This window comes from Rhododendron vialii, chromosome 7a (genome assembly GCF_030253575.1).
Source record: "Rhododendron vialii isolate Sample 1 chromosome 7a, ASM3025357v1".
Classification (NCBI taxonomy): domain Eukaryota; kingdom Viridiplantae; phylum Streptophyta; class Magnoliopsida; order Ericales; family Ericaceae; genus Rhododendron; species Rhododendron vialii.
In genome coordinates this window covers 20,150,035-20,176,321 of record NC_080563.1, presented here as the reverse complement: position 1 = coordinate 20,176,321, position 26,287 = coordinate 20,150,035, and the positions used below count along the sequence as shown (strand labels likewise).

General features: G+C 38.0%; 2 protein-coding genes across 7 annotated transcripts; one reads left to right on the top strand and one right to left on the bottom strand.

Annotated features, from left to right (window-relative positions):
* Nucleotides 1-344: 344 nt before the first annotated feature.
* Nucleotides 345-9,943, bottom strand: LOC131333370 (vacuolar protein sorting-associated protein 32 homolog 2-like). 3 transcript variants are annotated; one of them, XR_009201783.1, is made up of 9 exons: nt 9,704-9,943; nt 9,461-9,553; nt 5,919-6,018; nt 4,904-4,989; nt 4,711-4,802; nt 3,022-3,136; nt 2,740-2,940; nt 2,211-2,276; nt 345-795 (listed from the first exon to the last, which is right to left on the bottom strand). XR_009201783.1 is itself a non-coding variant. In XM_058367855.1 (8 exons), exons 2-7 carry the CDS (start codon nt 9,530-9,532, stop codon nt 2,743-2,745), a joined length of 663 nt encoding a protein of 220 aa, XP_058223838.1. In that variant the 5' UTR covers nt 9,533-9,553; nt 9,704-9,943; the 3' UTR covers nt 345-795; nt 2,740-2,742. The 3 variants fall into 3 exon arrangements, 1 of the variants encoding a protein (XP_058223838.1); XR_009201784.1 differs by having other exon boundaries at nt 2,215-2,276; XM_058367855.1 differs by lacking the exon at nt 2,211-2,276.
* A 6,747-nt stretch (nt 9,944-16,690) lies between these two features.
* LOC131332286 (clathrin interactor EPSIN 1) lies at nt 16,691-25,997 on the top strand. 4 transcript variants are annotated; one of them, XM_058366423.1, is made up of 12 exons: nt 16,762-16,853; nt 16,986-17,039; nt 17,172-17,223; nt 18,750-18,829; nt 18,930-19,008; nt 19,145-19,228; nt 19,351-19,496; nt 19,585-19,809; nt 20,956-21,116; nt 21,609-21,805; nt 24,294-24,678; nt 25,516-25,997. In XM_058366423.1, exons 2-12 carry the CDS (start codon nt 16,999-17,001, stop codon nt 25,737-25,739), a joined length of 1,674 nt encoding a protein of 557 aa, XP_058222406.1. In that variant the 5' UTR covers nt 16,762-16,853; nt 16,986-16,998; the 3' UTR covers nt 25,740-25,997. The 4 variants fall into 4 exon arrangements, with proteins under 4 accessions (XP_058222405.1, XP_058222408.1, XP_058222407.1 ...); XM_058366422.1 differs by having other exon boundaries at nt 16,691-17,039; XM_058366425.1 differs by having other exon boundaries at nt 16,752-17,039; nt 20,956-21,110.
* Nucleotides 25,998-26,287: the final 290 nt, after the last annotated feature.

Here is a 26,287-nt window from a genome sequence, read left to right as displayed (position 1 = left end):
TCACCAACAGAAGTTACAGAATCATAAATTGTGCGTATTCTTGTCCATTTTGATAGTAAATTAAATCACGTAAGGCCCAAAAAGCTTCTTACGGTACCTTTGAAATAGAGAACCAGTAAGAAGGAAATAGAGAGAGAATTGCGAATCGCAGCAACAAGATTAGAACCCGACCACTTGGTTTGGGTCTAGCATCAGTCCAGTTCTGTTTTCCAAGGGCAGAACCCTAATGATTGCAACTGATAAAATTGGAACGATACGTACAAGATTAACGTGGCCCCTTGTGCATGATACGGACAAATCATTAGCTTTCCCAAGTATTTCAGCAGACGCTAGAGTTCAAAATGTCAGCATGAAGAGCTTTGCTGAAATACTTCAATAGCCATACAAAACCTTCGTACTTCTTTGGTAGTATTTGACATTCAAAGTATCTACTAGAGATGCTCCTGTGTCTGTATCTTGTACAGATTTTTGTTGATCGGCAAAATAACTGTACAGATAATCACAGTAAATTGTTTCCCACATCCATGCCCCTGGACCAGAAATTCTTTTACATGTCCAAACTTCAAAAGTAAAGGAAACTGAAAAATCATTTTACAAACAGAAGGTAGAATCCGTAACCAGATGAATAAAGAAAATTCCAATATACCTTCGAAAACATTTTAAAGAAGAATGCCAATCAATGTTATCTACACAATTTGTAACCTAGTGGACAGGAGAGGAAGCACCAGCAAACGACGAGCATCATAGCCGACATCCAAGCTTGAAAGAATCTCTTCTTAGTTGTTGAAAATGTAACTGCAACGATGGCCAACATAATAGCATTAATATTTTCTATCCAAACGCCTTACAGCCTCTTTGGATGGTGAAAAAGAGTGCAGATGGAAAGAAAGGATAATGTTTTCACATATAAACTAATTAAAGGAGATGAAAAATAATGAAATAAAGAAAACAACAAAAGAAGATGAACCTTTATTTGTTCATGTTGTTTCTTATCAAATCCCATCACTTTAGTGAGTTATGGTGAGAAACCACAATCCTTCTTTTCTCTCCCTTTCCCAAAATCCAACTATCTGTTAAGAATTTGATTTGTTTTCCCCGTGAGGAAGAAAAGGATAGGGCTCTCTGGGTCCCCTCAGCAAGTGGAGAATATAGTTCTAGGACTGCCTGAAACGCTATCATATCAGAGAGGCCTAAAAGCGAGTTTGTGCCACCTGGTGTGGTTCAGCCACCAGGTGCCTACATGGTCTTTCATTTCATGGATGGCCTGCTGGGGCAAATTATCAACTCAGGACAGATTAGCCAATTGGGAAATTACTAATGAGGTGACTTGTCAGATTCAAATTTTTTTGGATCTTCCGTTTAATGGAGAAAAATAGACTATTTTGAAGAATTTTCTATAGAGTGGGACATCGTTCTAGATCGATAAGCAACCAGAACGATCGGGAGCCCTAATAGAATAAACACTCGATCTTTCGTAGACTCGAAATTTTTAGGTAACTTTACCTATCAGGTGTGGGATCTGGTGCTCCAGAAGTGTGGTTTCCTGGGATTTCCTAGAAAGAATGAGAAGGTACTGCTGGATTGGGGTCTTCAAGAAGGGGAAAAGAAAAATATGCTGAAAGCTCGATTTTGAAGCTTTCCTTCTTAGCACGAGTCTACCACACATTGAGGGACAGAAACTACAAAAAATTTCCAGCAAAAGCAAATAGAAGCAGCCACAGTCAGCAATGACATAGTAGGAAAAATAAGGGCACACATGATGAGCTGGAAAAGTGTTCTGCCGAACAATTCAGCAGAAAGCAGAAAAGAGTGGGATTTACCTAAAGATTTTCTATCAAGTTGAAAAACGGACCTGTACCTAAGTTTTGGCTTGGCTATTCTTTGATGTTTTCTGGCAATAGGGAGGTTTTGTTCCGTTGTTGGGTTGGCTGTCAAGGTATTCCTTTGGGTTTTATTTTTGGTGTGGTTCTTTTAATAAGAATTATCTTTACCAAAAAGAGAATTTGGTTCACTAAGTCGACTAACAACAGAAGCTAAACACTCCAGTAGCAGACATGCAAGTGAACAAAGGAAATACGCGTGGTCTTTTTCGCGAATGAAAGTTGCTGGACAAAGCGAAAAGATGGAAACATTAAATGATAATCAAATTGTTTGAAATCATAAAATGCCATTGATGTTCGCGGGGGAAGAGGAAAAAGTAAGATGCTTACTCACGGAAATATTATCACCCAATGCTGCATTCAATGATAGCATATTGATAAACCAGCTTCACTTCTCTGTGAAGTTAGTAATTTCCAAAAAAAAAAAAAAGTAATTACGTACAATATAAAACACCAAAATGAACTAAATTGCTCTCAGTTTTTGCATAACAAGACACAAGCCCTCAACGGCAGGAACCCCACTTCTGCCCTCAACTTAACAATTTGTTGATCCCTTCTGCAAAAACACCTTTTTTGGGAAAGCCTAAATTGATCATGAGACTAACATCTCGGATTTTGCAGTGGTGGTTTGTGCATGAGGTATGCAAAGGCTACAGCAGCTGAATTTCACAGATTGTTAGGAGTAGAAAAATGAAGTTCTAAATTTTTCTCAGAAAAAAGAAAAGCAGGAAGGTCGAAATTTAAAGGATCAGAGATGTAAAACTTCAATGCAACAGCAGCTGAATGATGACAGGAAAATAGAAGTAGCCCGTGACAAATTCGAGTATAACATAACCGTATTTGAGTATTAACTATTAACCTTTCAAAGTGCCATCTCAGCTTGTAAAGCAGCAAGCTCATCTTCCTCAGCTGTGTTCTTGCGGGGAGCTGGACGAACAGGCGGTCTTATCTTGCCCTCTGGAGCAGACAGCGGAGGAGAGAGTACAGTTGTGGCAGGCTGGAGAAGCTGTTCCTCCAACTCAGACCCTTCCAGTTCTTCCAGTTCTGCCTCTAATTCATCCTGCAGAAGTCATTGATTAGAAAATGCTATACTCTTTGCCAGAAATAATGCACTCAATGGAACTGAAAAGCGAGTAAATACTTCGTCAAAATCAGCGGCTGAACCAATAGGTGCTGAAAGTGCCTCCTGGATCTGTTTCATGTTCTCAGTCTGCTCGTTAATCTCGTCCATTGTTTTGTCCACGTCATCGATATTCCTGCATTGTAAGATGTGGTCAGACAACCTTTAGATCCAGAAAAATCCTCTCCGAATATATCTCTATGGAAAGGAAATCTACCATATATACAAGGAAAGCAAAGCAAATAATACACAAATGCTCCCTGTTGCCTCAATGCAGATATACAAAGATGGAGCTCACCGCCAGGAAGTTGAACAATTGGAAAAGAACTGCTTAGAAAAATGGTCACGGACACGGAAATTCTTAAAAAATGGGGACATGGACACGGTTATGTATATATACATACATACGTACCATACGGGCACAATGGTGCGGCAAAACCTAATAGTGTAGGGTACGGCTATAGCAGTTGTATTTCTCCAATATAGAGCAATGTATCACACGTAGCAACTTGCACGTCAAATAGATATACAAGCTAAACGACTTTGGCAATTAAGAATCCAACATCAAATAACTGTTTTTAAGTTTTAACACCAACCTTAAGGTACAAATCAAAGTTTAATGCCATTATACTAGAGAACCTATGGACAGAAATCTTTATTCTAGAATCATGCTAAGCATAGAAACATGACGTCTCAACTACGAGCTTCATTTTTTGTATTGGGTATGGCTTGATATGTATTGATACTTCTGTCGTACAGTTGTAATTATAGAAAAAAATCTTGGTACGTGTTTCGTTTACCCTGTACATACTTAGAAGTACCACGCCAAGTACTGCTGTACCGGTCGCAGGTACAAGTAAGTAGAGGTTTTAGTAGTACCTGTGCTTTGTAGAATACAGATAGATATGATACATATTACACACACACACACACACAAAGAGCTTCAATCTATTGATGATCGACCTAGGGTTTCCTGCAATTTTTTTCTTCTTTTCCGACTTCCAGATATGTTATCAATGTGTTACAATAGTTAAATATAAACTTGATTATACTTAAACCAAAAAACTTAAGCGATAGCATGTTTACTGCAGGAAAATTTGAAAATTTTACAATCTACCCCTGTCGTGTCCCCCTCCAAAAATCAATAAAATATAAGGGACAGGCCACGTATTTAGTCGTGTTCCCTACGTGTCCCGACAAGGATACGGCGACCTATTTGGAATGCCGGTGCTTCATAGCCTGTCGACATATGAAATTGGCATATTATGGGAAGAAACGCCATTTCTCTTCAACAGTGCTGAATTGTCCTGTGTCCATGAAGACACGTCCAGTGGTCTTGTGAACTTGAATGCTATGCATACTTGCCTACTTGGCATAAGTTCGACCATACCAGAAGAACACATCTAAAATGGAACGATATAATACCCCAGCTTGGATCCAACACCTTAAACTGCATCTCAAAATATGAAACTAATCCCCAAAAATGATGTCTTTAGAAAACGTCAAAATCAAAACCAATAATTCAGTGTGTATGCAAGACCAGAACATAGACAATTACGCCATCAGCCCGAAAAGTGCCCATGTAAACTGATCCCATATCCATACAGCGTGCTATGCTTCTACTTGAATTCAGAAATTGCCAGTGACAGAGGCCAATGCAGTCTAGGAAATACCAATTATAATCTATCACATTACATAGATGGAACTTACGTTGCTTTTTGCATGGCTTTCATTGCAGCAGCCCCGGTTCTCAAAGCAGCAACAGTCTCTGTGGTAGCTTTTGAACCTTCCAGCATTATCATCTAAAATTTAAAATAAAGCTTGTTGTAAAAAGGAGGAATTACTCATGACATCAAATAAACACAGCATGAGTCTATCAGAATTCAAGTTACTGCCACGACACCTGATCATGGATGCGCAACTGAAAGTTTCCAAGCTGTTCAACTTGCTGTTCGTAAAGTCTCTTCCTCTTTAAACATTGTATTGCCGCTGAACAAAAACCAATAAGGTACAAAGGTGAATAGGAAAACATCGCACCAGATGGTAACATTTCTCTAGTAAACATACTATACAATATGCAAATGGAAGCAAAATAGAATGCATGCTTGGACTCATTCACACTTTCATAACTCTTGAGACAAGCAAATTTCAAACACCAAAAGTACATGAGCGACGGGAAAAATCGAGATAATTACCAAATATGCTACAGTCGTGTTAACAAGAGCACAGTTCATTGATAAAACTTCACGACAAGAACTGCAACTAATATTTGATTTGAGGAAAAGATGCATCACATGCTGAATCGTTTTGCAGTAAATAATAAGTAGCATTCTGATAATTCAGAAAAATCCCGCAAACCAAAAGATAAATGAGAAAGCAAAATACCATGCATTGTTACTATTATTTTGATAAAAAGGTAATAGAAAGCATGATACAGTTGGTAGAAAAGCTATGCTCGAGATAATGATACCTCATCACAAAAGATCATCAAAGGGTATTGGAAAGTGGAGAACACGAGCCATGTTATTAGTTCAAAGACATTCCAATTTGCACTCCATGATGCTGTCCCATGTACCATCTTTTCAAGAAATACCATGGACTAAATCTACCTCTCGTACAATGTTGTACAATGTTGTTGGAGAATGAGGGGAAAAGGTAGAAATGAAAAAGAGAAGCTTGGATTCAAAGTAAACATCCCTAACACATATAGATGCCTTACAAAGTGAGAAAACACTAAAGCAAATAGCTACACACCAAAAATTATGAAACTAGGCATTCCACAACCTAGTGGAACAGAAAAAAACCCAACATTTACAAATTATAATTCTCAAGAAAAAAGCCATACAAAAATATAGTTCCTTCCAAAAAAACAAATACATACATAGCTAAAAGCAATATTTCTATGTTTCCAGCCACACCTCTTTTGTTCTTTGCTCTGGTAAATTCCTTAGCTCTTTCTATCTCTGCAGCAGCCTTCCTCAGGAGAACTTTCTCCTTTTTCTCCAGCATTTCAAGTGTCTGTGCATAGTAACCAAAAAGTTCGTAATTAGCACCTTGCAACAATGATTCCCAAAAGCACTACGTTGGTATGAAAACAATAATTGACTCTTTCATATCAGAAGAAAACCTGTACTTCCAGCTGACATGGCAAAATGAAATAACTAGACAATATTTTAACGAATCTAACCTCCTACGATAGATTCACCGACGACAAATGAACGATCTGGACCGCTAAGGCAAACAAAAGGCCCATCGAAATAATCAGCTAAAGCAGACGAAAAAAGAGATGATTATGACTTTCCTCAGTTGCTGAGGAAAGTCATTACCATCTCTTTTTCCACTGTCCCTTCTGTACTCAAATCTGGCAGACTATCCGTAGCAAGAACAGATCCTCTTGCTTGTCAAATAATATGGCTCATATCATTGACTGGTTAATTCAGCATGATTCTGTTAGACTTGTCCCACATCGCTCATCTAAGCCACCCAAGCTTGGTTAATGTATTCTAGAGGCTACTCCACCTATTGTCAATTGGTTTTAGGTTGGAACCCTCCAAGAAATCTAACATGGTATCAAAGCTAGGTCTTGAGTGGCCTCACCTCTCGTGGGAAAGTCTCTATCATCTCTGTCGCCAGAGTTAGTCAGTCAGCTCCTGGTCTATCACCTCCACGTGCATCCGGGCTGCCCGTGAGGGGGAGCGTTAGACTTGTCCCACATCGCTCATCTAAGCCACCCAAGCTTGGTTAATATATTCTAGAGGCTACTCCACATATTGCCAATTGGTTTTAGGTTGGAACCCTCCAAGAAATCTAACAGATTCTGGATCCCAATTTGGTTATCTGGTTTTTAAACTCTCTTTAGCTGTTGTCATTTACCATGTTTGGGGTGAAAGGAACAGAAGGGTCTTTCAACACCATTCAAGTAATGCGCAACAGATGGAGATCAAGGTCAGCACTGGTATACGTGCTTGTGTTAGTTCATGGAAAGGTGTAAAGAGGACAGCTAGGAATTTGGAGCTTTGCTCTATTTGGAACTTTCCAGATAGAATCCTAGCTAGGATCTGAATCTCTACTTTGGTTCTGTTTTTTCTTTGTGGGCAGTTGTATGCTTACATTTGTTAGTTTGGATCAGTTTTAGCTCCTAGTAGCTGGTGGATTGTAAATCTGGGGAATGCCCCTATGCTTTTGTAATTGGTTTTCGTCTATAAAATCTTAACCCAACCCCCCCCCCCCCAAAAAAAAAAAAAAAGGGACAGCCTGCACAATTGTTTTCCTGATAACATGTTCAACAGCAACAAGGTAAAAGTTCTGAACCCTCCATATAACAAGTCCCTTTCAACCCGCCGGTCTTCAAGCACAACATTTGTTCATTTAATTTCACTTAGAATTGAGATTCTATTGTCAATAAAAGAAGAATATTCTTACAACCTCTAATCAAAACATTCAACTTAGCAGATCAAGCAAACTCTAGATAAGCAAGTCTACTACTTGAAATCAACCTATGAGTTGTCATTGTTCTCCTATTGAGGTGGCATGGCACCAATATCAAAGTAACCAAATAAAAATTTACGGTGAAATCTAAACCGATCAGCCTTCTCAATCTTGACTTCTTCACTTTTCACTAAATTACCTACTCTAAAGCTTTAGTTTCAAAATGGTCATGGCTCAGCTCAATGGCCTTGGCTTCATAATGCTCCAACACTGGATTAAGACTAATGTTAAGGGGGAAAGCTCTGAGCCTTGCCTTCATAATGCTCCAACACTAGATTAAGACTAATGTTAAGGGGGAAAGCAAAGAGTTCAAGCTCAGTCAGCCCAGAGCCGGTCTTGAGCTAAAGCAAGTGTTGCGGCCGCTTTAGGCCTCCAAAAAATTATGAATTGTAAAGACCTCTCCTACTTTGTTATCCCTTATAATAGTCCAGCAAAAGAGGCCATATTTTAATTTTTGCTTTAAGCCCCCGAAAAGTCAGGGCCGACTCTAAGTCAGCCAGAACAAAACAGGTATTCAATACTAAGAGCAACAACTAAATAACTCTGTTCCATACTAAACTCGAGTCTTCCAGTTTCTCTCCTGTTTCCGTGGAAGAAATAATGTTAACAACTACCTTCAAAAGTATGTGGACGGTGAGTTTCTCCATTAGTTCTTTCTTTTTCCCTTTTTCTGTGTTTTCAGTTTATCGAATGAAATCTTAAGCAGTTACCATTAATTTAGAAGCGGACAGCAATGAAAAGTGGAAAACTGAACCAGGTCTCTCTCTGACCCTTGTGCTCCACACTTTCCACTCTTTCACTAAACATGAGTGTATGGTGTCACTCGCACAGTTCAAAGTTCAAACGTCAAATAATGATGCATTGAGTCCTAGCTAGTATATTTCAACACTCGCATCAATAGCTTATCACCATCTCATTCCTCCATCACCCACCCATGAGCGCGACAGAGTACAAAGATCAATAAAAAAAATAGAAAATTAGTCTTAGGTCCATTATGTGAACTTCATAAGCCCACGAGTCCACCTATTAATTTTGTAAGGTCTCAAGTCCATTTTAGGGTACCCTAGAGTAGGGTAGGGTACCCTAGGGTTTAGGCACTTTCATAAGATTTTAGGATGCACTTTTTTATTATAGGATAGGGTACCCTAGGGTAGGGTAGATTATCCTAGCGTGGGATACCCTAGGGTTTAGGCACTTTTATAGGGTTTTAGGGTACCCTTTCCTATTATAGAGTTTTAGTGGTTTAGGCACTTTCATAGAGTTTAGGGTTTTAAGCACTTTCATATGATACCCTAGGGTTTAGGTTGTGTGGACTTGTGGCTTTACAAAACTATTAGGTGGACTTGTGGGCTTATGAAATGTCTATAGTGGACCTATCACTAAATCTCCCAAAAACGAGGAATGACGTAAGATCCATACTTGAGTAACCAAACTGAAGGAATATGCGAAGAGGTTTTAAAGTGCATTGACACTGTCATAAATCAAGCATCAGTATGCAATGTGGGATGTGGGATGTCCAATTCCATGCTGCAAACAAAAGAAGGCATTACGCTTCCAGGGTCTACAATTGCAACAAAATAAAAGGGAATTTTGTCGAAGTGTCGAAATTAATACAAATCATTAGATAACATGCACGGCCATCTGAAAAGGATGTCAAAGCGATTATACAGGAGGAATACTAAATATTATGCTGATATTTGTAGCTCCACATAAGACAATACCACCTCATGGACCTCACCCAAAACTAATGCAGACAACTACAGATTTACTACGACAATAACCAAATTCTTATTCATGCAGTCCACAAAGTATAATCGAATCACCACATAAATCGACCAGCATCGCACCTCGAATTCTAGGTTCTACAAAGAAATTATATACGAACGCCAACATATATACGCATAAACCACATGATACGAACCAAATAAACGGAAGAATATAACAGATTAACGTGATCATATCATAACTGTACCTCGTTCAATTTTTCTAACGTTGCGAGAGGGTTTGTTTCTTGCTTAGGCTTTCCGAAAACCTTGGAAAACATGGTTGATTGAAACTATGAGATCTGCTCGGAACAAATCAACAAGATCAAATTACCGTTCCGTGTGTTCAGCCGATATCCGTTACAGACAGTAGAAATCCTGAATGAGTACAATACAATACACATACAAAAGTCTCTACGTACATAAATAAAAAAGATAATGAGAAAAGTGACCTGCTGAGATTGAAAAGAAGCGATCGCTGAGAGAGTCGATTAGGTTTCGGGTTTGTTATTAGAAGAAGAGAAGAGAAGAGAAGAAGAGTTGGAGTAGAAGAGGGTCTCTCTCTCTCTTCTGTGAGTTGTCTCTTCTCTCTCTCTTGGCATTGGACTCCTTGTCGAGATTGCTTATGCGAGGGAGAAAGGTGACTGGCTGTGGTGAGGAAAGGTTAAAAATACAGACCAATCATCGTTATGTGAGTAATGGTTTTAATCTTTTTCAATTCAATTTGTACGCGGGATTGTCGACAAAATGTGACAATGTGGGTGGGGCCGTGTGGGCCAGGTGTCTAAAAAGTCAAATTTTTAAGATTTCGTTGGAGGGAGGTGTTATGGTGGGATTTCATGATTGCATCAATTCTCTATTAATCCCGTTCCATTTTTTCAAATACTTTTAACTATTTAAAAAATAAAAATTTATTTTTAAACTTAAAAATAATAATTTTATTAAAAAATACTCATAACTATACGGTTTGATAGATCTCAATCAAATAAGATTCATATTACATATTTTTTTATTTCTATAAACTTATTATTTTTAAGTTTAAATATTACAAATAAGTATTTTTTTCTAAGGGGATAAATTGGAACACACTCTAAGACCTTGTTTCTACTATATTTGTTTTCTACTACTTCTTGACTTTGGCAAACTTATTTGCACTTAACTATACCATCATGTCCATATAGTTTAGGGAAATTAACTTTACTATTATGGATAACGAGAACAACTTGTCCATTTCATATAGTTTAGTGAACACCATCCAAGTATACAAAAATAATGGATTTTTAGGGCTTGTTTGGAACTTGGAGGATTTTTAGGATTTGTTTAGAACTTGGAGAAGAGAAGGGAAAATTCCAGTTTTCTCCATCCTTGTTTATTTAGTTTGAAAAGAGAGGGGTAATTTACAAAACATAGGATTGAGCATAGTCAAATTTTTTTGACACTTTATTTCATAATTATTTTTTTCTTCTCATTCCATCACTCTCCACATGTTCCAAATAGGCCATTAGACTTTCCTTTTAAATAAAAGTATTTCCTTTTTTATTCACAAAGAAGCAACGTTGTTCATTTCATGGGGGAAGAAATTAATAGCAATAGATAGTTTTTATAATTTCATGCGAGCAAGAACTTAAAAAAGAAACCACATAAATGATATTGGTACCGACCCCGTCGGTACCGAAATCGTAGGGACGGCCGCACCGGGCCGTCTCCGGCCACCGGACGCCGATCCGAGCCGTCCAAAAATTCTATAAAAAAAAACGAAGGGACCCCTTGCGGGAATCAACGGCATCCGAGGTGTGTAAGGTGCTTGATCCGAGCACCCTTTTTTCGTGTATATATGTATATTCCTGCGAATATACATATATACACGAAAAAAGAGTGCTCGGATCAAGCACCTTACACACCTCGGATGCCGTTGATTTCCGCGTGGGCCCCCTCGTTTTTTTTTTTTAGAATTTTTGGACGGCTCGGATCGGCCGTCCAGTGGCCGGAGACGGCCCAGCGTGGCCGTCTGTAGCATCACTCAAAAAGAAATGCATTTAGATAATAAAAAAAAAAGGGAGATTTATAACTGATTTCTTCCAAAACAAAAATGTGTGTATTTTGGTGAATCCTTCTTTGAGATAAAAAAAAATTCCCATGAAATCCTAGTTATATGTTCATCACGGGAGCTTCTATTGTGACCATATTTTGTTATTCCTTCATAGAGATGAGTATTTTAATTTCTCGTTTCCAATTACAATCTTCGTTTTTTCTAAAACATTGAATAATTTTTCTTGAACAAACCAATAGGACGGGCTGACTAGGTTCTTGAAGGAGCATGGCTCAATTCTTGATCACTTCTACATTCAAACATAGCTATTATCCAACATGAATAGGTTGGTTTGATTCAAAGGTTGATCTTAAGACCAATTTGGAAATCAAAATGAGTATGATATGTAAAATCACCTCTAGATATTTATAGTCTTTTTGTTTCAAACAATTTATCACCTGCATCAATGAAATTTTACTTTATAAACCTTCTTTTGAAGATTTAGGATAATGAAAGATGAAAAAAATGAGAAAGAGGTAAAAAAATTTCCTCACAAAAAACTTTAGGGAAAAGCTTATAGAGATTAGGTAGTTTCCTCTTTGAAGACCTAATTTTGTTTTTTAGTGTTGAAAGTGTATGTATTTCTTTTGCTAAAAGGCAAAAAAAGTGTAAATATTAATTTCCTATTATTAACTGTTTTAAGTGTATTAAACCATCGGTGGTAAATATTAATTTCCTCCGCCCTCCTTGCCTTGTAGTCTCCTGTCGATTGGCTTTCTGTGCTCTCAGTTTGGATGCGTTATTGTTTGGACCGGCGTGGTTCCCCCTTACGGCGGCTTTGTCCGGTGATTGGTGGTGGCCCACAGTCCTTGGTTCCACATGGCGGTCCAGATCTGTCTTGCTCGGGATCGTCGACGAGGTAATAAGGTGTGCAGTTGGGTTGGGGTTTTCTTTCCTTTTTTTGTTTTTTCCATTTACCGGCTATCTGTCCAGGTATCTTCCGATCTAGGTCCCTCTAGATACGGCTTGTGTTGGTCTGGGTTTCCCCAAGGTCCGACGGTTTGGGTGGTGGGTGGAATAAGTTTTGTAGGCTTTCGATGGGTGGAAGGATTTGAAGATTGTTGTGGTCGGCGGCTATTCGGTGGTGTTGTGGGGCTTCTCCGACAGCGCTCTGTGTTGTCTGTGACGGGGGTCTTTTGTAGCAGCTCTGGATTGGGTTGTTTGTCCGCGTTTCCCTTTGTTTCTGGGTCGTCGACGACAAATCGGGCGTGTTGGAAGGTCTGGTCTTCGGTCGCCGTGGTTGCTTGGGCCTGTAGAGTGGTTTCCGGCGTTGCCTCGGTTTTCGCGCCCGGAGCTTCGCGTGTCAGCGGAGGCTTGCCATGGAGGCTCCCCGGAGTTTTCTCCTCGCTGAAATGGGTTTCTGTTTTTGTCGGCCGGCGGTCGGTGTGGCTTGCTCATAAGAGCAGCTCCTTTCTTTTGCCTGTATTTTGTTCGTTGTTTTCGATTACGTCTGTTCTTTATTGTGTAATGGTTTGTGCTGGGATTTCGTTTGAAATCTCTCTACCCTGTCCTGGACGAGGTTCTCATATCGGCACCTCGTGCTAATTTGCTTTGCAGGGTGTCCTAGGGTCCGGATTAGGTAGTTTGGTGCACTCCTGTTTTTTGCAATGTAATCTTCGCCTTCGGGTTGAATGAAATTGACATCTTCAAAAAAAAAAAAAAAAAAAACCATCAGTGGCAACATAATTTACTATTGTTTTTTTTTTTTTGTAACGAAAGAACAGTAAAATGGGGTTAAATCGAACAAATATACATATTGGGGAGGATGTTGTAAATTTCGTAGATCAATAACCCCATAGAAAATATACTAGTATAATAAATGAATGAGTAGTGGGTTTAGCAAAATAGTGGAGCATCCGCAATGGGTTTGTTAACTAGTATGTTAATTGTGTGTGTTAAGATTTAACAAATAAAATTATATTTTTTGTGCCACAATGCTTGTGTGTTAGAGTGTACTAGAGTGTGCTAAATGTAGTAGTGTGTTAGAGCATCCACATTGTAATAAGCAAATTAGTATGGATAAGCAAACTTAACAACAATGCTAAAAAAACATCTCACATTGTAATAAGCAAAGTTACAAGTCTTTTAGCAAATAATCAAATTCCATCCATTCCATAACCAAATTTAACAACTTTTACCAATAACCAAAACTCAATAACCAAACCCAATAACCAAACTCAAAACTAAAATACTAAAAAACACTCCACATTAGAATCGTCTCATCGAGACGAATAATTTGGTGTGGTCGGGTGTGTGATTAAAACTCGTTTGCAATTGGACATAGGTGCATTGTGAAACGACCCACTCTAGAAGGATTAACATAATCAGTCTTAATGAAAGCTTAATATCAACCTTAATGAAATTCATTACATAAACGCAAGACAATGTCAACTAAGTATATTACAACCGGTTTCCAAAATAAAATTTACAAGAGAACTTTACAAGATGAGTTGCATCCACATAAGGTACGACAACTCTCCAAAAATTGATATCACAAAATGTACTATGCCAAAAGGACACCAAGTCAACCCTCGCCTCCACTCCTACAGCCTGTTCGACCAGTAGTGGACCAAAACTCTACTTCAGTTACCTGAAAGGATTGTGAGTGTTACTACTTCATTCAAGCAAAAAGCATAAAACAATTTACACGAGCAAACATGGATCGAGTAATGCTTCTAACCATATTTAGCAAGAAACAAGTTAGTTTTCACAAACCATTAAATAAGCACAATATTTCAAGAAACCATAGGGTTGCTTCCCTCGCAACCAGGAGTTATGACGGTACCGTGACCCTGTGAACAGGGTACTTCCAACAATTTATACCCTGTTTGTGTACAGCAAACAGACAATTTATACCATTCTTGTGTACATCAAGAAGAAAACAATTCCAACGAACAATACAGCTATGGCATGCTCTTAAAATAAATCATGTTTCAAGCAACTTGATCCATATCACTACCGTCAAAGTTTCCAACATTTGCAGAAAAATGATAAGTTTATTTTTAGCTAGCCACTTAAATGAAATAGCACACTCACCTTAGAGATTCAAAAGACAAAAGCGAAACGCCTCCTTCTCAACCTTGAGGTGGAGACTCGTCCCTTGATCCTAAAATATGAATGACACTACATGAGATCAATGCAATAAAACAATGGATGATGTGCTTCAATGCTCAAAAGATGATTCAATGAGATTTGGTACAAGAATTCCCAAGAATAAGGCTTAATCCATGACCAACATGTACGGTTCTGACCATATCCGAAACATAATCGTGAATTGAAGAATGACACTTTAACCATTGAAAAGTAAACTTCTTCCTCTTCGAATCGACAGGTCATTCATAAAAAAACGGAATTCGGGTAACCTTACTACGGCCTCGCGACTATAACTTATCATAATACCAAAACTGGTGCAGAGACAGATTTTAGGTCAACTTCAACAGCAAATCTGTTATTGCTCAGGCATAACCAAGGCACATGGGTTGCATCGTTGGAAAGCTCTACGAGTCTAATTTCTAGCAAAACAAGCGGAATGTGATTTCGAGTCTCGAGCTAGGAGATATGACTGTTTTCCCAACTTGTGTCAGTGCAGTCAGCAATACGAATTTCACAGCAGCAGTTCGGTGCGCGATTTTTAACTTTTTCCCCTCTTCGAAATAAATTCTGAAAATTTTACCCAACAAACTAGACATGCATATCCATCTCCAGTAAAAATTTCAGAAAATTACAAGGTCGGAAAGTCTGTGAGAAAAATTCGCTAAGAACAGGACAGATTCAGTCAAGTTCAAGCTCTAATTGACAGAATTGAGACATGTCCCAAAGATGGGCGAATTTGCTAGGTTAAAATCCATTCTCTCATGAACCAATTAGGATTTAAACTACAAGAATATCCAGGTATAAACATGTTTGATCAAAACCCAAAATATAGATTAGATATAAAATAGGGTTTACCTTCAATTAGATTTTCCCCAATTCCTCCTCCTCCTCCTCCTCCTCTTCTTCTCCTTCTTCTTCTTCTTCTTCTCTTCTCCTTCCTCTCTCTCTCTCTCTCTCTCTCTACGTGATACTACAAAAGAAAGCAGTGGAGGGGTGGAATAATGTAGAATACGGTAGAAGGTTTTTTTAGGGAATAATTATCCCATGAGATTGGGTGTATGGGTTCTAAAAGGTCAAAACTTATCTTAACCCTTCATTCTCCCTACCAAGACCAATCCCTTTTTAATTAACTTAATTAAACCTTCAAATTTAATCATGTATCGCTAAACAATTTATGAATGATATGTGAACGATAACACAACACGTATAACAATTAGTATGACCTATGCAACATAAAATTAAATGTCATATGTGATGCACGTGCATGCTCGAAACGAGTGTTACACATTGTGTATTGTGGGATTTTTTTTATAGGGATGCAAAAATAACCAATGTGGAGGTAAAGTTTGTTAAGTTTGATTATGAACTAAATGGATAATCAAATGCTGACGTGACACATTTTGGTTATTGAATTTGATTATTCCCGTTGCGGATGCTCTTAGTATGGTTATTAAGTTTAGCAAAGAAGTTAACAAACAATAAGTAGGTCCTATCCCTATAAATTCAAACTTCAACCATAAAACATAAATGCCCACACTACTTTCTTTTTTGAAAACTTACTGGTAGCTTGATTTACCGTTGCCTTTTTCATTGTTTTTCTATATATGCGTTGAACATTAAAGGTCATAATAAAGCAAAATAGGCAATGGGATTTCATGCTCTAAACATAATTCTTTTAAATGGGAAGTGGAGTGGCAGGAACATGGCCGTTGGCCTTTCCTTCATTACAAAAAAATGACGTTGGTGACATATAGTTATTGTAAAAGTTTTTATTATAGCTATTGTTTTGATACATTATTTTAAAGAGTTAACACATTCCTAACTAACCCATTGAGGTACTCATATATATACTAACACACTTTTAAGTTAACACACACTTGTAGGACCCATTTTTTATTCTAACACATACTTTAACAAATATTTTGATACATAAATATAACACACCCATTGCGAATGCTCTAAGTGATTGAAAATACTAGTAGTATAAAATACACGACTTAATACTAATTTAAGATGTCTTAAACAGTTCAAGTATTCTAATTATCATATACAGTAGTAGTATCTTGCTGTTATTACTCATTATTATTATTATGTATATAAAAATATAAAACGACGACTCATCGTTGTCGAGTGAGGGATGTGTTGTAATTAGGCAATTAATATTTTATTTATGTGACCATACAATTACTACACGATAATCACCAAATGGTACTACAGTATTCTTTATGTAATTATTTTTTCCTTTCCCAAATGATTTTTGGAGTAAGAAACTGCGTAGCGATAAATCTACTCCAAATATCACATTTCGCGAGCCTCTCTCTCTCTCTCTCTCTCTCTCTCTCTCTCATAATACGAGTATTAAAAAGATGCTAATAAAAGGAACCTTTTGATTACGGTCCATCGTCTTCATCATCCCGAGGATATTCGATCCCAACATTTTGTTTCATTCGTTCCATTTACACAAAAAAGGTGCTTCAATTCTTCCAGATCTATCTACTATCGTGCCCTAAATCGAACTACCCGTCGTTGATCTGTGAAATTCAGGTTTCTATTCCAGATCCAACCATGGATTTCATGAAGGTCATCGACCAAACGGTCCGCGAAATGTGAGCTTCATTCTCTCTCTCTCTCTCTAATGCATGTTTATATATGTGTTTATACAAGCATATATCGTTTCACCAATGCTTGCTTTTGATTTCATTGTATTCGTATATTGATATGTATGCGCTGGGGTGCAGAAAGAGGGAGGTGAATTTGAAAGTCTTGAAGGTCCCCGAGATTGAACAGAAGGTAAAATACTTCCATTACCAGCTTAATTTTCAAATAACATATGCTTTTCTTTTAGGAAATAGGTGGGAATTTACGTTTGTTTGGATATGGCTGGGTAATGTTCTTCACACTTTCAAACAGTGTGATGTGGGTTTTACACTATTAGATGAAACGTGAGTCTTCAAGGTTCCATCTGGATAAGATGGGCTTGAAATGAAGGAGCTGGATGATATTATTAAACGCAAATTGCTCAAATATTTAGAATCCATGGCTTACGTATACTTTTCAAATATTGAGTTTGGGAGCTTTAATAGGAGGGGTGCGAAGTTCTTCGTTTTGAGTGTAGCTGTACGAGGATCCTAAAAACTGCATCTCTTCTAGGTCTACCTCTAACCCATGTGTACGAGTCCCGTTATCTAATCCTCTTATGTTCGGAAATCGAAGATAGATATTGGAATCCCTTCAACCAAATGGAGCATAAGCAATATTTGATTTAGTTTGTTATTCTGATGATTGTGTACATGGTGCCAGGTGGATAATACGTGGTTCAGATATGTCAATGACCAATAAGACTCATATCGGGTCCTAATTAGATGCCACTCATGTGACATTGTTCTCCAAATGCACCCATTCAACCTTCAAACAAATTGAAGACTCTCTTCCCTCCTAAATGGATGTGTTTTCAACAAGAATTATGGGCCGCGGGCAGCATCCCTTTTTATCCTATTTGATGTGTTCCTTTGCTGAACAAGAAAAAAATAGATGGGCCAAGTGGACAGCTAATGAATTATTAGTGATGTTTCAGCAGCTAATTTTGAGTTTGTGCCAAAGTTATTATAGCAAAGTTACACCTAGTCTAACAAGAATAGCTTACACCAAGGCTTCTAGAATCCTCCCTGCCTGTTTGAATCCAGATTCTCCACTAAACATTTCAGCTTATGGAATAACTGATGCATAGGCATGGCTAAGTTCCTAACTTCAAGCTATCATATTATCTGATTTTACACTATGGTTTTGTATTGCTGGAGATAGATATTTGGACCCGCTTTTGTTATTGTTTTTGTGTTGGTAATTGATCCAGGAGTACGAAACAATGTTTGTTCCATAAGTTAGTTTTGCAATGCATGGTATTTTACAAGCTTCATATGCTTCGTCGGCTAACTGCAAAGCTCGATTCATTTTACTGTTGGATCAAGTGTAGCAGTTTTTTTGCGTCCTCCACTAGCACAATGTGCTGGCTATTTCTTTTTCGTCCAAACATTTTATATGGATATATCTACCTTTTTGTGGTCAAGTAACACAACTTCCTTTTTGATCTTTGTAGTGTTGCTGGATCATTAAAGGATTTCATATCCACACGGGCAATAATTACTGAATTGTAAATAGTGAAAATTATTCTTGATTTGGGGGATTTGAGTATTGGCAACAAAGTTAGCATGCAAGTATAAAAGGCTCTGCATTATCTGTGATACAAATATTATGTGCATTGATCATCAGTTTTAAAAATGAAAAGAAGAAACAAATCAAAGTGTTAAACATTAATGCAGGTGCTGGATGCAACAGATGATGAACCCTGGGGTCCTCATGGTTCGGCATTGGCAGAGATAGCGCAGGCCACTAAAAAATTGTACTTCTAAATTTTTGTAATTATTCTTTGTATGGACATTTTTAGTCCTCTCAACAGTGTCATTTCTTTGACATAGCTGATCTTTTGAGATATCTTCCAGCTCTGAATGTCAGATGGTGATGAATGTTCTCTGGACAAGATTAGGTGAAATTAGCAAGAATTGGCGCTATGTCTACAAGGTAATACTTTTGCTATTCCCATACCATTGAACGTATATAGCAGACAACTCAGAAACAAGCTTCCACTGCATCACAACTTTTGTGGCCTGTATATCATTTTCGATTCCTTAAATATCTGAAATCATTTCTATGCCAGTCATTGGCTGTTATAGAGTATTTGGTGGGCAATGGCTCTGAACGTGCGGTTGATGACATAGTTGAACACACTTTTCAAATCTCAGTATGTATTCTACGACTCTACTAGATGTTGCTCTATCTTCCTATTAATTTGCTACACTGATTGAAGTAGTTTAGATTCTATTGTACATTTTGATTGCTAATCATTTCCTGCAATTGGTGTAGTCACTAGCAAGTTTCGAGTATGTTGAGCCAAATGGGAAGGATATGGGGATTAATGTGAGAAAGAAGGCTGAAACTATTGTGTCTCTTTTGAATAATAAAGATAAGATACAAGAAGTGAGAAACAAAGCTGCTGCAAACCGTGAGAAGTAAGTAAATGCTTCAGGAATCACACCATCATGCAGATTTAGTTAAGCATTTTTTTTTTTGGTATTGTTCACGTGTCATTTCTGGTAGGTACTTTGGACTTTCATCAACTGGAATAACATATAAATCAGGCTCAGTCTCATCTGGTAGCAGCAGCTTTCAAAATAGCGATAGGTATGGAGGCTTTAATGGTACAAAAGACAGTGAAACATTCAAGGATACTTACACGGACAACGATCGATTTGGTCAAGAAAAGTCTGAGAAGAGTACTTCTGCCAAGTCACATCGAAACACCTCAAAGAAGGAGTCTTCACGGTATGGCAGTTTTGTGAACTTGATATGGTTGCTTCTGTTATCTAGTAGTGGCTGCAAGGTTCTTATCTGTTTTTTTTGTGTGCGGGTGCAGACCCCCGAATCCTGGGTAGGAGTTCGGGGCTGGATTTGAGAGCAAAGTTCTAGGTTTCTGGCAATTTCATTCTTACCGAGTAATAGTATTGACCTGTACTAAAAGATCCAATGTTTCATATTTCAAGTATTGAAATGTCAAGTTATCATGAAATGGGCATATTAAATACAAACATTAATAATTATGTGCAAATTTAGAACACCTGCCAATCTTTCAGGTTCCCTCTTCCGTGTTTTCTTTTTTCCAGCCACAGGTGGTTACCAATTATTGGCCTGAGAGCTCTGCTGTAAATGGCTGAGAGGTGAATGAGTTACAAAGCCTGAAACAAGAGGGTAGAAACGTGTAATCACGATGATTAATATGTGACATGAGGGGATGCGGAAAAGACAAAGGAGGACAATTATGGAAAGCATAATCCAAATTTCAAACTTGAGTATATTTGCATAAATTTATGAAAAAAGTTCATACACGGTGTCTTGGATAAGTAGGAAGGAGGGGCCCACGGTATGGGATTAATTGCTACCGGTATTGTAGGTAGCATCTACGTGAGAGGCGAGAGCTTTTAAAAGTCCGGGGTGGCCACCCTCATTGGTTTGCTCACCACTGTTTTTGTGTATGTTGTCTTTTACTTTCCTTATACATGGAAAAATGTTGATCTTATTGTTTTTTCTCATAGGTGCTCGCCTGCTCGGTGAGGCCGTTCTGTCTTCTTTAACTTCACTGTAATCCATACTTGCATGCAATTTAGATCTGTGATTGACAACCAAGAGATCGTCTGTCTTCTTCTACTATATCTATATTTAATAGACTATCCATATTTAATAGACATGGCAAAGTTCTTGCGCTTGGGTGGTCATGCACTTGACTCTTGCCGCTCATGCCTTTTGCTTGCTTAGTTTAGGTATACGTCAATTGTCAATCCACTCTTAGGTAGCCCCTTCTTTGCTCCATAACTGGCTTTCAACTGTCCATCGCACACTTGCTGACTTGCTATGTGCCAAAAGCATATGTGCGTTTTTGCTGACTTGCTTATGTGGTGAATGTTCGTTCACCAGCAAGGGTGGAAATACTTCAGCATCAGGTGCATCAAGGCCAGCCACAGCCAATAATGATTCTGATAAGTATGCTTCAGTTCCTGCACAGAACTCAATTGCAAATTCAAATAATGATGATGATGATTTTGATGATTTCGATCCTCGGGGAACTTCCGGTAGCGGTAAGTATTCTTCAGTAGCATCTGTTCTGATAGTTATCTTTAAGTGACTCATAAATGGCAAAATAAAAGTCCTCATGTTTCACCTTCATAATTTGCTAAAGTTTGATTTGGACATATTATGCCTATACACCCTGCACCTGTTGAAGGATGAATTTTTTCTTAAGTCTGTTATTAGTAAGAATGCAACCATACTTGACCGGCCTCACATGAAATAGATGCTGCTGGATTCTAACCGATGTACTAGACAAATATTGAAACAGGCGATCATTCTTTCTCAGTTGACTAGTCCTTGTTTTGGTTTCTTCTCTTCTTCTTCCTTTTTTTTGGGGGGGAGAGAACTGTTTGCGACTTTTCTTGATCTTAACTTGCGGCCAAAATGAAGCAAATGTTAGTGATTGATTCGAACTGTGTAGAATATGAAACTTTATTAAGTGTATGATTCCATGTACTGAAACTTTGTTGTGTAAGACTGGTGTCTTTTCCATTACGCAGAATCCGCCTTAGGGAAATCTAACCAAGAGGATCTGTTTGGACAAAGTTTGGTTGGTGATCTCATGGATGCACCAGCATCTGTTCCCGAAAAAGCGTCAACTGGGAACAGCAATGTATCAGAAGTTGATCTGTTTGCTGATGCAACTTTTGTATCAGCACCACCGCATGTAGAAGCCGGGGGAAATTCTGAGCCTCAGGTCAGATGTCTTTCCAAGTAGTAGTTAATCCCTTAGGTAGCTCTGGTATGATGTTTGCCTCTTGATTTTCTATTTCCTGTACCCTTGCCACCAATCCCTACATATGTGAACTCATTTGACATTACAATCTTTCACCTGTTGCCATTGAGATGAATCAAGTAGGACTGGGCACATGTCTGTCATTGCTGATATAAACTTGATATGAAGTTACCATTTCACAATCATTCAGCAATTTAAACATTGGGAGCACTGTTAAATGTCGAGAACACAATCTCAGAAGTTAATTGATGATGATGCAACAAAAGTTATTTTGAAGGGTAAGTTACACAGTTTACATATAATGGCAAAATTGGATTCAGAAATGAAAAAGAATGTTGTCAAGAGTATGTTTATGAAAGGAGGTAAAGTAGTAGAGAGATAATTTGCAAAAGTTTTTTAGAAGTGTAAACAGTACAGATAAAACTGGAAAGAAATTATGATTTGTAAAAGGCCTCTATTGGGTTTCAACACCGGATCAAAATGGATTTCGGAGTTCCCAAGTTGGATACACCTCATATATCTGTGCGAGCACAATAGTCACTCGATCAAGCTAATTTTCATTATGAATCGGTGTGAACCAAATTTCAGATTAAGATAAAGGCATAAAGCACCTTACCAGTACAGTTCACCCAAATGTCAATGCATTGTTGGTTTGAAATTGCCATACTGTCTCAGTGGACAAAATTGCTTGTATTTAGAACTTATTTCTACTAAAGGTATCTCCAATGACAACCAAAATTGGATAATCATAACTTGCCGCCTTATCTTTTGGTTATCCATTTCAAGGGTTGCTAGGATTAATAATGTGAAGTCCCACAATGGTCCATAATCAAAAACTCATTTTTATTAGAGAGAAAATAGAGAGAGTTGGGAATAAATGTAAGTAGGTGGGTCCATTAATAGTGATGGGAGGAGAGAGGAAGAGAGTGTGTGTGGTCCCCATTAAATTTGGTTATCCAAAGAGAAAAGGTTGCTAGTTTTGGTTATTGGTTAAGGGGTTTGCCAAGTTTGATTATACCATTGTGAGCCATATTTTGGACCAACATTGCTAACTTTAGAAATCTTTTAGTTTTGGCCATGCCATTGGGGACACTCTTAGCATGTTGCATAGCAACTCTGTTAAGTTGATTCAGGGCAGGGATCATCAGGGCTTTTAGAAGAGGTGTGAAGGCCTCTTCTTTCTTTTGCTACTTGATGTGGGTTACTCAAGTGCATTTCAAGTAACAGAACTACTTTTCCTGGTTCTACATGTTGCAGTTTCATTTAAAATAGGAAACAATTATCCCTTGGTCTGCTACTGTGCTACCATTACAAGTCTCTAGTATTCATAAGCAATTTGGAAGTAGAATTGCGCTTAGAATATGAAGCACTTGTCCCTTGGTCTCTTTCTGCGCTACCATAACAAGTCTGTAGTATTCATAAGCAAATTGGAAGTGGTAAAAGTGATTAAAACTTAAAGGAGGGTTAAATGTGGAGGACGCCAATGTGCTTTGTGCTGTGGGCCAGGCAGGGAAGAAATAGGGTCAATGAAGTCCAAAGGACATAAAACTGGAGGCATGGTGCCAGAGCTGATTCAGAGATAAGAATATTAATTAGAAAGCACTTCAAAATAGAGGAGTCTATGCAAGTGCAATTGCAATTTTTACCACCATATTCACACTTATGACACTTATGGTGGCAAAATATTTTTGAGTTGTGTACATTGTCAGCAGAGTGAAAATATGTACACTGTCAACAGAGGTCAATTTGAGGGGGGACCTTATGCCAAACGCCTCACCACCTTTCTTTAGCATTTTCGCAAGGAACACCACATGTAAGTGCACGCTACGAAAGAGGATCAAGGCAATTGAGTTGTGTTCGTCGTTTCCGATGGAGTAATTGACATTTCTTTCCATTTATTCTCTCTTGTTGTACAACATTTTGATACATGGCCATATCAAAGGCATTTTCTCCCACAATTCTTCAAGGGAAATAGATCAAAGTATATTGTTTTTTCCCGTAGTTTGTCTGGTTTCAATTGGATCAGCAACACAGTCCTCTGGTAAAGCTCATTGGCCATGCTGTTGGGTTTTTGGGTGGTGCAAAGATAAAATGACCTTGCGGTTGTTATTTCCCTAGTTTTTAAGTGTGAAGCAGAATTTTTTTGCTTATATAATCGACTTCATATAATTATTACTAGGAGCAGTTATGCTTCTAAAGATTTTTGGTTATACTCAAGTACTTGATGTGCTTCCTTTTAGCCTCTGTGTGTGTGTTTTGCTGGATACATTACTATTAGTATTAGATGACTGATATTTGAACTCCATGGCTTGGTCTTTACTGGATACAAGTTGGGGAAAATTTTGCTTGAGAAACTTGAAACAATACTTTGATTTGTCCTATTGAAATCTAGCGTCGTCGAATCATTCTCAATTGTTTATTACTAACTATATTCTCTCCATGTGTGCAGGCCAAGGTTGATCTATTTGCTTCTAAACCTGCCTCATCGCCCTCAGTTTCTTCATCTGTAGACTTTTTTTCGACTCCTGATCCGATAGTGCAAACTGACAAGACTTCTTCAAAATTTGAGCCAATAAATACTAATGCAGTTGATCCCTTTGCTGCGGTTCCGCTGAACAGTTTTGATGGATCTGATCTTTTTGGTGCATTCACTTCTAATGCTGATGCTTCATCTGCAGAGGCCACAAAAAAATCTGAAGGCAGTGATAATAACTTGAATGGAAAGTCTTCGGCTGAATCTAAGCCTCCGCCCAAGAAGGATAGTTTCCAAGTGAAATCTGGAATATGGTCGGATTCTCTGAGCCGTGGATTGATTGATCTTAATATATCTGCTCGTAAGTTGGCTGTTTCAAAACTAAAGTACCTTCCGTTTCTATTGTCCTTGTTGGATGTTTTCTTTTGTTTGTGAGTTGCTTGTTACTTAAATTCTCTGTGATTAGAATTCTTTTCATGAGTTTTTTTGTGGTTAGATTTTCTATCCTTCTCTGACCTCCAGTCGTCTGTCCCTGCTGGACTTAGTTTTTTTCACTCAAGTGCTTTAAATTTTAACTTAGGGTTTTTTTGAACGGCGATTTAACTTAGGGTACTGTTAATAACACTGTTGATGTCTGCCTGAGGAGTTCTGTAGGAGATGCCCCTTTGGATTGCATGAAGTACTGCTGTACTGGAAACAGTGGAAAGCATTACTTTTGAGCTTATTCTTTTCTTCTAAGTACCTTACCATGGTCGAATTTTAAAAGTTTCAGTGGCCAGTAGTACCCTTGGTTGAGCACCCTTTTAGATGCTAAAACCAATAGAAAATTCTCATTTTTCCCCAACTTCCAAACTTTTGCTTCTCAGGAGTTTTGACCAGCTATGAAATAGTTACCATTTAATTTTCCTGAAGCACTTGTACTATATCACATACTTCTGTGAAGCTTGGTTTTTTTTTGTTCAACTGGGTGATCCTACCGGTGATCTGGTGCCTTGGACTGTTTGGATTACGTATTCATGGAGGGATTTACCTAAGAAAGGAAAAATAATGTGTAATCTTGTTATACTTTCCTTTCACTTCATAATGCCTGCACTAATCTTATGATCCAAACCGACTGTATTAAAATTTGACTTCCATTGATAGAGTTAATGTATGCAACATTGTTTTGATTGCTTCGTAATTGGAATCCTAATTGCAGCCAAGAAGGTGTCTCTAGCAGACATTGGCATCGTGGGTGGACTAAGCGACGGATCAGATGAAAAGGACAAGGGACCCCCAACTTCATTTTACATGGGTAGAGCTATGGGTGCAGGGTCTGGTATTGGCCGATCTTCTGGGTTTACCTCATCAACAGGAACCGGCAGTGATGACATGTTCTCAAACCTTGGCGGCCAGCAATACCAGTTTGGTGGCTTCAAGTAAAGTTTCCCTTTTTCTTGAGCTATTTTCCCCTCGGTATTCTTTATGAGTGTTTGGCATATATAGTTGGAAGCCCACACAATTGTTTTGATGTATCTATATTAACAAGAGGAACAATTAATATGGCGATATGATAATGTGGTCATGTTGGTTGAACACTTTGAAATTGTTAGTTTGTGTTCAAAGGACAATGTGAGTTGTTCTAAACCATGTAATAAACTGCTGCTCTTCTGTGGGTGAATATGATTGCTGTCTCTTTAATCCTTGCTTTTTGGAGTGCTGGTTTGTTCACTTAGGTCACCTACATTCTTAACTCATTATGCAATACATGGATAAATTAAATATTGGTCCTAAATTTAGCATCTACTTAAGCTTCCATCCATGACATCATCACATGTTACGTTTTCATTCTGAAATTGAGTAGTTCACCAAAATTAGCCTTATTGCTATATATATATATAGATATAGATATGTAAAGCACATAGATTGTGGAACAATTACGTATTCCTTAACCGAATTTCAAATTAAATTAGAACTAATCAAGAGAGATT

Bases quoted from the DNA above. Each gene is read 5' to 3' on its own strand.
- LOC131332286 (XM_058366422.1), top strand. From the start codon at position 16,999: ATGGATTTCATGAAGGTCATCGACCAAACGGTCCGCGAAAT. The intron at 17,040-17,171 runs GTGAGCTTCATT...GCTGGGGTGCAG, and splicing joins GACCAAACGGTCCGCGAAAT to AAAGAGGGAGGTGAATTTGA. The intron at 19,229-19,350 runs GTATGTATTCTA...CAATTGGTGTAG, and splicing joins AACACACTTTTCAAATCTCA to TCACTAGCAAGTTTCGAGTA.
- LOC131333370 (XM_058367855.1), bottom strand. From the start codon at position 9,532: ATGTTTTCCAAGGTTTTCGGAAAGCCTAAGCAAGAAACAAACCCTCTC. The intron at 4,803-4,903 runs GTGTCGTGGCAG...TTTAAATTTTAG, and splicing joins AGTTGCGCATCCATGATCAG to ATGATAATGCTGGAAGGTTC. The intron at 2,941-3,021 runs GTATTTACTCGC...TGACTTCTGCAG, and splicing joins CAGCCGCTGATTTTGACGAA to GATGAATTAGAGGCAGAACT.